The sequence below is a fragment of the Bufo bufo genome, chromosome 4, assembly GCF_905171765.1.
Source record: "Bufo bufo chromosome 4, aBufBuf1.1, whole genome shotgun sequence".
Taxonomy (NCBI): domain Eukaryota; kingdom Metazoa; phylum Chordata; class Amphibia; order Anura; family Bufonidae; genus Bufo; species Bufo bufo.
The window spans coordinates 84,992,272-85,006,287 of record NC_053392.1 but is presented as its reverse complement, the minus strand read 5'-3'; the positions used below and the strand labels follow the sequence as shown (position 1 = coordinate 85,006,287).

At 44.7% G+C, this 14,016-nt stretch overlaps 1 protein-coding gene across 2 annotated transcripts in view; it reads right to left on the bottom strand.

Moving 5' to 3' along the window:
* Nucleotides 1-301: 301 nt before the first annotated feature.
* Nucleotides 302-14,016, bottom strand: part of NOL10 (nucleolar protein 10) — an 89,377-nt gene continuing 75,662 nt past the window's right edge. For both annotated transcript variants that reach the window (XM_040427466.1, XM_040427467.1), the window contains exons 20-21: nucleotides 6,028-6,130; nucleotides 302-1,981 (exon numbers count right to left, since the gene is read on the bottom strand). In XM_040427466.1, coding sequence (XP_040283400.1) covers nucleotides 1,862-1,981; nucleotides 6,028-6,130 — 223 coding nt within the window. In that variant the 3' untranslated portion in view covers nucleotides 302-1,861. The remainder of the gene's footprint in view (nucleotides 1,982-6,027; nucleotides 6,131-14,016) is intronic.

Genomic DNA, 14,016 nt, shown 5'->3' with positions numbered 1-14,016 from the left:
GTTATATTTATTGTCATTTAATGTGTCTTTAATAAACTACATATATTTTATATGTGTGCTCTCTTATTCTATATGGGGTTATTGTTTTTTTTTTGTTGGTTGGCTCAGAAAAAAAGGGCACCATAATTTTAATAAAGACCAATAAAAAAAAAAAATATTGAGCTAAAAAACAAAACAGTACAATGCAATAAAAAAAATAAAAAATTACCCCCAAAGGTGCAGCCTTAAAGGGGTTCTGCAGTTTGTTTAAACTGATGATCTATCCTCTGGGGGTTTGACACCCGGGACCCCTGCCGATCAGATGCTGATGATCTATAAAACAAACTGCAGAACCCCTTTAAAAGTTAAAAATTCTGAGCAGACCCATTGCATGCTGAATCAGCAGCTAGAGTTCCAAAGGATCTGCATATAAAGACTTGGATGATAAAAAAAATATATAGCTCCTGAAAGGCACTAGTCTAAAACATAGAAATAAAACGACACAGTACACCATAGACTGAAACGCCAGAGACTGCTAACCTTCTGGGGTTGTTCAAATATAGACACATCCCTAATGAGAGCGTGCTCTGCTGGCAAAGACAAGTGTCTCATAAGCAGAGAGAAGAGAAATGTCAGGTATGCGCAGCTTTGAACGCAGAAACTATTCCATCTACGGAAAAGAGCTGGAACGCTGGAGGTTGCCATTCCCTGGTCTGTGTATTTAAATGGAGTGCGTCACCAGGAAATTCACTGTAAAACCAGATGCAGAGCCTTGTAGTACTAGCTCAGCTGCATGTAATGATACCTGTCACTTAGTGATCCGTCGCTTCATTCTGGAGAAAAGGTACTTCTAATCCATATGCAAATGAGACGTTAAGTGCCCTGAGGGCAGGCTTGAGCCACTCTGTGCACTCTTGCTTCCTCTGCCAACCCCTCCCTATCCTTCTTGATTGGCAGGCCCAGGTACATAGTCATTAGAGTTGAGCAAAGCGAGCTTCGGATGCTTAATCTGAAGTCGCTTTGTTCAAAACTTCAGAATAATACTGTATGGAGATTCGTCTTGCCAATCAAGGAGAGGGAGGGGCTGGCAGAGAAAGGGGAGGAGCAAGGGTGCGCAGAGTGGCTCGAGATATGGTCTCAAGTTATATTTCCAACTTATAATGGTTGTCCCGGAATTAAAGGGGTTTTCCGAGATTTTTTAACTGATGACCTGTCCCCTGGATAGATCATCAGTACCTGATTGGTGGGGGTCCTACAGCCAGAACCCCTGCCGATCAGCTGTTTGAGAAGGCACCGGTGCTTGCAGTAACGATGTGGCTTTCTCCCAGCTCACCAAGCACAGCGCTGTCCACTGTATAGCGGCTGTGCTTTGTATCGCAGATGAGCTGCGTCTAGGCCATGTGACCAATAAACGTGAGGTCCCATAGCCTAGGCAAAGGTCCAAGAAGGTCCCGGTGCTATGCACCACCAGTACCTTCTCAAACAGCCGATCGGCGGGTGTCAGACCCCCACCGATCAGATACGGATTACCTATCTAGCGATACAAAACACCTAGCAGTATAATTGTGTATTAAGTAATGAATATGTTGGAGCTGAAAATAACTAGCGGTTTTTAGTCAGCACGATTCATAGACATACTGCTTACAACCGTGAAAAAAAATTAAATAAAAAATAAATGAAGCGTTATTTATCAGCATTGGCAAAGTACACAGCTTCATCACTGGTGTCAAGGACCCACGGCAGATATCTGCCTCACACAGCTGGAGACATGGACCGATGTCACGAAGGAAACGCGCTTGTCCAAAGTCCCACACGCATCATAGCGTTCCGTTCTAAAAGTTCTGATGGCCGTCTCATAATGTGTCAAAGGAGCTCAAGTCTCTTAATAAAATGGCCTCCCCTTGGCAGGTTTGCTCTTTAAGTGTCCCGCAGAGCGGCGCAGCTTCTTCCTCTCGTCTCTGTGTTGTTTCTCAGCTTCTTGTCGCTTCTTATGTTGTTCAGACTATGGCAACAAAAAAATATAAAAATGAATAAATCAGAACAGAGGAAAAAAAAAACACAATGGGAAAGATTTATTAAAACTGTAGTTGCTCACTGAAACCAGATTCTTGGAATTTTTTTTATTTTTTATGATTGATTGGTTGCTATGAGCAACTTTTCTCTAGTAAAAATCAAAAATAGTGCAACATAAAGATGGAGTAGTTGTTTATAGCAACCAATCTGCATTTAGCTATACTAGAGTATCATCACCCAGCATATGTCCGGGAAATAATGCATCATCACATATCTTGAGAACGTGAACAAACTGGCAGGATTTGACTAGATGAAGACTTAACAGCGTAATACAGAATCACTACCAATAGACAGAGGATTACAACAATCTTTTTCTGTCCTAGTGCATGTCTGGCGGTGACACACGCTGCCATCTATATGTGCTGCTCCAGCAGCGTGGACCACTATGGTACATCATGGCTAATCCACCATAGTCCTAGATGTCCTGCCCTACAGCTGGCCTTACACATACAATAGCCAGTCATACCTGATCTTTGGACAGTTGAATTAACTACGGTTAGCGGTGTAGCTCTGCAGTTATCACATAATCAAAATACTAAGCAATAATCATCACATATGAATACATGTCTCCAGTGATCAGATGCATACATCCTGCAGTAACATGCACTCATATTAGAGACCTTATCAAGTGCCGACATTTCTAGAACAGTCTAGTTCAGACCAGCTATAGACAGAGTCCATTATATTCCATGCTATGTTTGGTAGTGATCTTATGTCGAGAGAGTGCATATTCTGTCAGCTGAGCAGCTGTCATAGACTCACGGCAAACCTAGCCCACTACCAACATTTGTTATCCCAATCTATTCTCTCCCTTCAAGTAATTTAGATTCAGTTCTATAATACAGAACATCCAATACTGAGAGCGGGGTAATATAAGATCCAGAAATATTCAATATATCTTAAGCTCTACCGCACCCCCATTGCCTGCCCTTTCCCTCTCCCGCCCACTGCCCGAGCCTTCGCCTCTCCCGCCCACTGCCCGAGCCTTCGCCTCTCCCGCCCGAGCCTTCGCCTCTCCCGCCCACTGCCCGAGCCTTCGCCTCTCCCGCCCACTGCCCGAGCCTTCGCCTCTCCCGCCCATTGCCTGTCCTTTCCCCTCTCTGCCCACTGCATGAGCCTTCCCCTCTCCCACCCATTGCCTGTCCTTTCCCCTCTCTGCCCACTGCCTGAGCCTTCCCCTCTCCCGCCCATTGCCTGTCCTTTCCCCTCTCCCCCATTCCCTGTCCTTTCCCCTCTACCGCCCACTGCCTGAGCCCTCCCGTTGGCCGCCCACTGCCAGAGCCTTTTTCTTTGCCCTCATTGCCTTTCCCTTCCCCTCTCCCGACCCAATGCTTGAGCCTATTTCTCTCCCCAATTACCCATGCCTGAGCCTTCCCCTCTACCCCTATTACCTGTTCCTTCCCTTATCCCACCTGTTGCCTGAGCCTTCCCCCTCCCCCAATTGCCTGTTCCTTCATCTCTCTCCCACATAACCATCCCCTTTCCCTCTGCCTACTGCTCGTTGACTATTGAGGTAAAGGGTAATAATTGGATATCAGACAATGGCTGCTGGATTATCAGATATTCTAATCTATGCAAAAGGATGCCAAATTAACAGAATTAAACTGTATAGGAAGTGAAACTCCAGCTTGAGGGCTCGCAAGTGCCCAGGGGTGGCGTTCACTTTGTTGGAGCCCAGGCAGCTCTGCCTCTTTTGCTCATATCCCCGCCCCAGCCTCTGCTTGCCCTTCTCTTCTCTTGCGTTCTCCTTCTCTCCCAGCGAGATCCCGCGCCTGCGCTCTCCCTCGCTGGGTGCGCAGTAGTTACAGTGATGCTGTTCCCACAATGGGCATCGCAGTGCGCATGCCCCGGCCCAGTGAGGGAAAGCGCAGGCGTGGGATCTCGCTGGGAGAGAGCGAGGACGCAAGGAAAGAGAAGGGCGTGGAAATGAGCAAAAGAGGCAGAGCAGCCTGGGCTCCAACGAAGTGAATGCCGCCCAATTGCGAGCCCTCATTTACATACGAATAAAAGTCTGTTTTTGCCTGGGGTGAACTTCAGAAGAACAAAAGGTACCATTTGAATCATCTACAGTTATGCTACAGCGCTATGTAAGCGGTCTATAATGTCAAAATGTGGTGACAGACTCCCTTTAAGGTAACCCCCTCTAAATAAGCTATTACGTGTCGCCCATTCAGAGCCTCTAACTGCCGGTAATAGCCTCTCATTCCAGCAGAACCCGCCAGGAAAGGCATTACATGGTTGACTATTCATTTGTACATTCGGCATGGGCCAGACACCGCTTTCTCCACAATGGGACGCATTGTCTACCCCAATAATCTGATCGTATAAGAGATATCTTCTCTAGCAGGTGCAGCTTTTTACCCTGAAGTTATTTTTATTCTGTATCCTCCAATTACGTAACAAGAGATAAAAATAAACTTGAAACCCAAGAAGAGTATTTATTTGGGTGGCTTGCCAACTGCTATACTATGGCCATCTCTCGCCTGGTTCTCGTGTTGACTGGCTAACTAAAAAAAGTTTTAAGCTGTTGCATGATCAGATTCCCTGTGTTAAATTTAAGTCATGCAAAGCTTAGTCAGACATAAGTGTCACTAAAGATATGAGAAGATGAATGAATTGCTGCTCTCATCTGAGAGTCATCGTCCTCGTTACATAACCCAGGGACAGGACCTTCATCAGCAATCAACTTCCAGTAAAAGAAACCTTCCACACAAGATCAAGCACAAAGATAAGATCTGTTACACTGGGTCTATAGGACCCCCGGGTCCTGGACCATAAGATTTAAAAAGCAGATTATTGGCGTATACAAGAAGCTCAAGAGCTTCAACTTAAAAGCAATCTTCACCTTTTCAACCACGTTTTATTGATTAAATGCATTTCGAAAATAAATAAAATTGAAGCAATTTGGCAAATGGTCTACTGCAGGCATGGCCAACCTGCGGCTCTCCAGCTGTTGTAAAACTACAACTCCCACCATGCCCTGCTGTATACTGATAGCTGTAGGCAGTCTGGGCATGCTGGGAGTTGGTTTTGCAACAGCTGGAGAGCATCAGGTTGCCCATCCCTGGTCTACTGTTTTGTCTCTCCAGTACCTATGCAGAACTACCGTATGCGTCTCTGTGGTTAACGGACTACAAAAAAACCTTGTATAGTCTGATCCTGCATTCATATTCTGTCTTCTGTGTGTTGCCAACAGATATTTGGCAGACTAGCTAAAAGTAGGTGGCAGATATACATGACTGCATGAACAGACTACACAGTCTGTTTGTAGTCTGTTACCATGGAGACACAGGCTTCCCTAGGAGCTGTAGCCACAAATACAGAAGGTATTTTTTAACTAGCACCAGATGCAAAATTGCTCCCCCCCAGTGCATTAGATAAATGTTGCAAAAGTTTATATAACCATTAAATTGTTTGCACCATCAATTATGTTAAAAATCAATTACTTAAAATTCTATCATACCTCAGACTACACTACAATACTTCTATAAAACCTGATACACCAATTTTTCACATCCTTAAGAGTACTTTCACACTAGCATTTTTCTTTTCCCGTAGGTGAGTTCAGTCACAGGGGCTCTATATACCAGGGAAAAAAACTGATCAGTTTTATCCTAATGCTTTCTGAATGGAGAGCATTCCGTTCAGGATGCATCAGTTCAGTCCCTATTCGCCCGGAGAAAATCCTGCAGCATGCTGGCAGTTTTCTCTCCGGCCAAAAATCCTGAAACACTTTCCATGAAATTTCCGGACTGACGATCCGTTCTTCCGGTCCGCGCATGAGCAGACCTTTAAATCTTTGAAAAAAATAAATACCGATCACGTTTTTCCGGATGACCGCCGAAAGACAAATGCGGTATTGCAATGCATTTGGCAGACGGATCCGATCCGTCTGACAAATGCATCCGTTTGCGTCCGAATTGCAGATTCAGAATTGCCGCAAGTGTGAAAGTACCCTTAAACACCCATTCTTACCTTCTTCAGCTGGAACGTTAACTGTTTGCTGCCCACAGCGGTGTCAGATACGTTAATTGTTCCGAGTTTCTCCTCTACCTTCAAACCGATCTTCAAGAGTTTCCTTAAAGGACAGAAAACAGGAGTTATTCTACTTTATATGAAAGGTGACAGAAGGGTTTTCCAGGATAAGAAAAACATGTTGTGTAGTGATCTCTAATGAAAGCAACTCAACCTTCTTTATTTATTCATCCCTACTTCTAAATTCATAGAAATATATGGCTATGTCTGCTTCTAGACAGTGGGGTGGGAAAGTTGTGGGGGCATTACATACCATATTGTATCTCTGGGGTCATATGTGAGAGACTATATTGTTTGGGTAGGAAGAGGTTAGGCAAGAGCTAATCCCAGTGCATCCTGGAATACAGGAAGTATACAGTGCATACTTTCTGGTGCAGGGAGGAAGGTGTTAACAAGAGCTAATTGGCAATGCTTGATGAGCTGCTGCCCACCCACAGAAAGGGAAGAAAGTCCTCCAGATAGGCAGAAGAGTACGTTTTAAATACGTTCGATAACATCTTTAAAGGAGTTGTCTAACTTTAGCAATTGGCATTTATCATGTAGAGGAAGTTAATACAAGGCACTTACTAATGTATTCAAATTGTCGATATTGCCTCCTTTGCTGGCTGGATTCATTTTTCCATCACATTATACACTACTCATTTCCAGGGGTTACGACCCCTGGTGGTCGTGCTTGCACACTACAGGAAAAGAGTAAATAGGCCGATGCTTTTTCCTATAGTGTATAAGCACGACCACCACTGCTGGATTGCAGGGAGGTCGTAACCCCTGGAAATGAGCAGTGTATAATGTGATGGAAAAATGTATCACGTCAGCAAAGGAGGCAATGTGGAGAATCAAAATACATTAGTAAATGCCTTGTATTAACTTCCTCTACATGATAAATGCCACATACATTCCCCATGTAACAACAATTCTGGAGCATCTATTCTTATGTCTCTATGGTGTGCTGTTCCTTTATTATTTCTACTAGAAGTTATGAATGAATTGCTAGCAGTCTGCAGTAAGGGTAGAAGGGGAGATAACCAGTTGGGGTGTGTCCCTGCACCAGTCTCTCTCTATCCAATCAGTGCTGCCATTGTCAGACTGTGCAGGGACACACCCCCAACTGGTTACCTCCCCTCTGTACCCTTACTGCAGACTGCTAGCAATTCATTCATGACTTCTAGTAGAAATAATAAAGGAACAGCACATCATAGAGCCATAAAAATAGATGCTCCAGAATTGTTATTACATGGGGAATGCATGAAGCTATTAAAACAGGCATGTCAGGAGAGGGGACAGGTCCTCTTTAAGACTAATTTCTCGTGCCAACCATAATGATTATGTTTGATTTTGGGAAATCATGCCCTTCCCACATTTTAAAAGGTGGGAAGAATGATGTAAGAATGAAAGCATCAGAATTTTGACAGTAGCTACCTTCCTTCAGAAGAGGGGCAGTTTACCAGAGTACTGTCTGCAGATTAGACACCAAGAGCAGACTGAAGCCTTATGTAACGTTTCAGCCATTTCCCTAATGAGGAGCAGCCATTGCACAATATTACAAAAGAGATGTAGGTCACTCTGCACTAAAAGACAACAGACAGGACCTGAAATGATGCAATGGAGCTGCCAAAACAATCAGCGACTCCTGCCAAGTTCATTCAACGACCTATCCTATAAACTCACTGCTGTCGTACATTTGTCACTTTGGGGCTAAATACCAGTTTACACAGCAGGTGATTTGTGAGGGCAGAACATTTTCTGCACATTATAAGCTTCGCCAGTTTTCAATTAATCGACCATCAGGATGTACTCGTAAATCACATCCGTCATCTCCCAAATGGTGCGCTTACAAGCAAACCTCCCCAGGTCAAATGCACAAACACTAGGGACGATTTTATACAGCTAGTTGTACGAACGATATCTTTATCAAGTGTGGGGGAAACAGAGGAACCCTACATAAGAGGACCATATAGACCTCAAGCAGATGTTGCCCCTCAATCAGGTCCATACCCAGGACCCAAACAATAGCAAGGCTAAAATTTCAGCAAGTGGGCCGCCCCTTGTATTATAAGTTATAATAACCGAGAATGAGGACATTATATAGACAAGAGGCACATTTCACTTTTAAAAGGGTGTTTACCTTTGCAGAGCTTTCCTAAAGGACCCCACCGCCTGGCCAGACCCACCAGTGGTAATTATTACTTACCTGAATCTCTGGCAGGTCCTGGGTCTCGCCACGGTGTTCAGTTTCCCTGCAGCACTACCAAAGGGGGCATGTAGCATTACACAGCTGTCATTGAGATCAATGTGCAAGCCGTGGATGTGCAGGAACCTCTGCGAGATACTTTTAGGCCAAGTTCACACGTCAGTTATTTCCATCAGGTATTGTAAGCAAAACCAGGTACGGGTAAAAAACACAGAACAGATGCAAATCTTTTCATTATACCTCATCTCAGTAGCTTCACTACTGGTTTTGGCTCACAACAACTGATGGAAATAACTGATCGAATAACTGGTGTGAGAACTTGGCCTTAGTTGGTCTCCACTCTGGCTAATAGATGCGGATCCTGAATGGGAGACACCACCCGTTAAAAAGTGGATTTCTGGGACTTTAGTATTGATTAGCTATCATCAGTCTTTTGAAGAGGCTTTGGCTGCTTCTTATTTAACCCTTTTAAGACGAGCGCTATACATGTACGGCGCTGGTCGAATTTTTAAAGATAGGGCCCGTTCGCGACCAGGACTAAAGTCTGTAATTAGCGATAATGCCGATCGCATTTAACCCCTCAGGTCAAGGGGTCAATTATGATCACAGCAGCTGAAGTGATTTTCCCCAGGAGCACTGCGCTCCCAAGGCCTAAATGGCTTCCCCGCACTGAGATTAGGGAAGCTATTCATTGGTAGTGGTGGCCTACCATAGGAATATTCCTAAGGAGGCCGGAAGTTGGCAGTGCTGCATAGGAGTATACCGAATCTCTCATAGGCTGCATTCTTAAATGAGTCTATTGGGGGAAGTGATCTAATGATCACATGTTAATGTCCTAGTGGCACTTCAAATCTCCCACTTTCCCCATAGTAAAAATAAATAAATAAAACTATTGATCATTTGCATTGCCGCATCCAACAATACATGCACTATTAAAATATAAATGTATTTATACTGTAACGGAAAAAAAAAAAATATAAATATTATATATCAAAATGGCCAATTTGCAGTTTATTTGTTGCTTCACCTCTCATAAAAAGAACAAATAAAGAGTGATCAAAAAGTCAAAACGCACTCCAAAAGGGTATAAAAAAATGTGTTCTCACACAGCTCCATAGACATAACTATACAAAAAGTTATGGGGGTCAGAATATGGCCATGCAAAGAAAAAAAAAAAGTTTTCTAAGAGATTTTTTATTCAGTATTAAAGGACAATAAATATGGTATCTCTAACAGTACTGACCTGCAGAATGAAGCTGGCATATCAGTTTTACCAAATCTGATATGCCGTAAAAAACAAAACCCATATTTCTAATTTCAACCCATTTAGATTTTTTTTCCAGCTTCCCACTATGCAATATTAAATGGTGACATTAGAACTTACAAACTTGTCCTACAAAAAAAAAAAAAAAACAAAGCCCTCATACAACCATGTGAATGGAAAAATAAAAAAATTACGGCTCCGGCAAGGCAGGGAGTAAAAAAAGGTAATGCAAAAATTGGCCCCATCAGGAAAGGGTTAAACACGTGATATCACATCCATCAGTCACATGGCCTTTCTGCGGTTTAGTCCCATTCCAGTGCAATACCAAGCAGAGCCACTATAAATATGTATGGCGTGTGTTTGGTTCAGTCCAAACGCCGCCGCCCCTTTCATAGTGATTGGTGAGGGTGCTGGGAGTTGACTCCCACTGATCTCATTCCCAGAGCTCCCGGAAACAATATATCTGGGAATGGGTTTTTGAACCAGTTAAACTATGACATGTGCAATGTTTGCCCGCCCGTGAACATGCTGAGAGACTTTGGCTCCGTGTTCATATCATGCCCCCGTACAGCTACGTAGAGGCATCGAGAGACTGCAATAACTGCTCACTAAAGACTAACCGGCCCGCTAGTCAGCAACTATTCGTGTTGAGCGAAATTATTCAAGTTCGGCATACAAGGTTCGGGTTCAGGTTATCCAAGACTTCCATTATGGATTCTGCCACCACGGACCATAACTTATGGTAGCGGAATCTACCCGAACCTTGTACGCTGAACTTGAAAGCACTCATCCCTAATCACTATATCTACAGGTTATCCATGCCATTCCTGCTCATCCTCGGGGCTGCAGACAATACAGCTGCGCAGGACAGTAATTTATAATCGTAGGCTACTTTCACACTGGCGTTTTGGTTTCCCTTTGTGAGACCCGTTCAGGGATCTCACACGCTGTCCAAAACGGATCAGTTTTGCACTAATGCATTCTGAATGGATCAGGATCCGCTCAGAACGCATCAGTTTGGCTGCGTTCAGTCTCCATCCTGCTTTGGAGGCCGACACCAAAATGCTGCTTGCAGTGTTTTTTTGTGTCCGTCTGACGAAACTGAGCCAAACGGATCCGTCCTGACACACAATGTAAGTCAATAGGGACGGATCTGTTTTCACTGGCACAATAGAAAACGGATCCGTCCTCCATTGACTTTCAATGGTGTTCAAGACTTGGCTATGTTACAGATAATACAAACGGATCCGTTCTGAACGGATGCATGCGGTTGTATTATCTGAACGGATGCGTTTGTGCAAATCCATGACGGATCCGCACTAAACGCGAGTGTGAAAGACATTTTACCACCACAGGGAGAGATTTGATTTTACAGAAGCTTATAAACAGAACTGGATGAGTGGGGGGTTCCAATGCCCCCTTTATATAGCAACACCAAAACTCTATTTTAATTCCTTATTGCAACAAGCAGAATTCGGGTTTGTCTTTCCTTAGATAACTGTAGGGGATGTCCAAATCTGCAATTTACTTCTAGGCCGGTTCTGAGAATATCTGACATGCTCTCCTGAAGGCAATGGCTATGATTAGGTGTCCCGCCATTGTGCCCTCAGCTCAGATTCTCCCGGTAAATCCCTATATAAACACGTCCTGTGTGCGCCTACAAGCTGACTATGGCAGGAGATCAGCCGCTGGCACAGGCTCTCAGACTGCGGAGAATGCACACACAGGAGCTGCCCATCACTAGCGGTATATATTGCTCTGCAGTATACTATAGATCAGGCGAGGCGGCAGCAGCAGCACACAAGTGACTCGCGCCTCCACAAACCGGCTGAGGAGCAATTAACGTACCTTTCAAAAAACCATCAAGCCTGGCCTTACACATCCTGCCCCACTGGCCTCTATGCCCAGTTTCCCTAAGGGCTCATGCACACGACTGTATTTATTTTGCGGTCCGCAAAAAAACACTGATGAGGTCCGTGTGCATTCCGTATTTTGCGGAACAGAACAGCTGGCCCCTAATAGAACAGTCCTATCCTTGTCCGCAATAATACGGACATTAGGACATGTTCTATTTTTTTGCAGAATGGACATATAGACTCGGAATGCACAAGGAGTAACTTCCGTTTTTTGTGGGCCCATTGAATTGAATGGTTCTACATACTGTGTGCAAAATAAAAACCGGAACGGACACGGAAAGAAAATACATTTGTGTACATGAGCCCTAACAGTATACACCCTGTGTTCCCCATTTGTCAGATGAGACACCCCCAACTTTGCCAATAGGAACATCATCCCAGGTCCCCCAATTCATCCAATAGGCACTCCAGGCTCATCTTCCATCCCAAGGCCTTCCCATATTCGGGGAGAGCTGCCTATGGCTGCTGACGGGAACGGTCCTTGATGAGGTCATTGAGTGGGCCAGCTCCATGCAATTGGAACCAGGTGACGAACCCAGCTGACGCATGAATGGGCAAGTAGCATGCCCATGGTGGGAGATCTTCTAGCTGCCATGGTGATGGATATACCTTCTGTGCCATCCCCAGACCTTAAATTATAAAATTCTGACTGCAGTCTCTGCGAGGGAGAACATTCCTATTAATACTCATTAACTAAATCCATCTTGAGATGACTTTTTTTTTTTGTAATTGCCAGAGACAGTTACAATAATAAAATATAATAAAAAAATAAAATATATTTACTGTCCAGAAACCCCCATGTTCCAGTTGCCGCTTCATCTACCCTCATAATGCCCGGTCACAATGTTTTGGATACAGCTATGACGTCCCGTAATGCCGCGTGTGACCACTGCAGCCAATCACTCTGCAGCATCAGTAATACGACGCAAGAAAGCTGAGGTCAGTGATTGGCTGCAATAGTCACATGTGTCAGAACAACAAATCTGGTGGGGAGGAGAAGCAAGACGCTGGACAGAGAGGTGCTTTCAAGACCGGGGGTATACATAAACCATTGCAGAAGGGTTGCTTCAAGTTCCCCTTAGTGGTGGCTGCAGGAGCTACAATTCACTATTTAACTTGTTAAATGGGGTTGTGTCACCAAACATTCCATGTCATTAAAAATTTAGCATAGCCACTGAGCTATTCAATAAAATGTATCCGTATAGCGCCACCTGCTGTTTGTTCTTTTCCTTATTTTTTTGGTATGTCTCAATGAGCTGGTTGAACATGATCAGTTTAAAACTGCCGCCCGCCATATGTTCTCTTAGAAGCGGTGGTAGTTACATTGAGAGAACTGCAGCAGAAAGGACACGCCCCCCCCCCCAAGCTATCAGGCTGAAGATAATAAGGAGATCTCTGGATCCATGTGAGGTATAGGGCTGGTTCTAGCTTTGTTAGAAAGATATCGTCATGAACTATATGATGTCTGATTTTTATTTTTTACACAAATCATGGCATATCCCCTTTAAGTAACAAAGGGCTATAACCGACAAACTGAAGCTAAAGAAATGTGACATTTGAAATGCTGCTTTTCATAATTATTCAATAATTCTGTGAACTTCTCAATCTTTAAAGAGGTTATGTCCCTCACAAGTGCAGGGCGGAGGATGGGGGTAATCCTTCTGCTAGCTTCCCGGTGAGCACTCCTGTCTGGCCTGTAGGCCACCTGCTGCGCTATAGTCAGTGTCTGCTCTCCGCCATCTCCTTGTTTTCTCCGCTTAATTCATTTATGAAGTGCTTTTTGTGTAATGAATTCCTGTTTGGCCATCCTGGCTTTGAGAACGCATTTCATCTGCAGAGTAGACGTCCTCTGTCCTGTCGCTCACGTCCACATCACTCAGACATTATTCCTAACCAGAGATTAAAGCACAGTCTATGTTACAGCGCATCGTCCAGACGTTTCTCCAGCAACGGGACAATTGCACCAGAAGATCTCAAGATGCTGCCTGTAGATGCTGGGGAACTTTAGGTCAGACGGATAAGACCCTCACAGATTGGCAGAAAGAGCAAGCGCTTTAGGGTCACTGAGCCTTTATGGGACCATTTCATGTGGCCCCCTGCCAGAAAATGCTAATGACCGCTTCCATTATGGAAGCGGTCATTAGCATGCGGGAGGCACAGGAAGGTGAGAACAGCGCATTGCTAGCTGTACTCACCTTCCCTGGTCGACTTCCGGCCCCACGCTGGTCAAGGCGTAGTGCTTGTAGACGCGCACTATGACCTGATGCTGTGTGCGGTCAGGTCACAGTACAGCGTGGCAGGAAGAAGACCAAGGAAGGTAAGTGGATCTGCCAAGAGGCAGCACCATCCGGAGCTGGAGGGGGTAAGTTATTTTTTTTAAATGTCTGATCTGTGGTCTGATTAGGGCTGATCTGAGGGTGGGGAGGGTCTGATCCTACACTGGGGGGGGGGGGGGGGGGGGGGTCTGATCTGATGACGGGGGACTGATCCGAGACTGGGGGGTTCGGTTTTGAGGCTGGGGTCTGATCTGAGGCTGGGGGGCCTATTGGGGGTCTGAT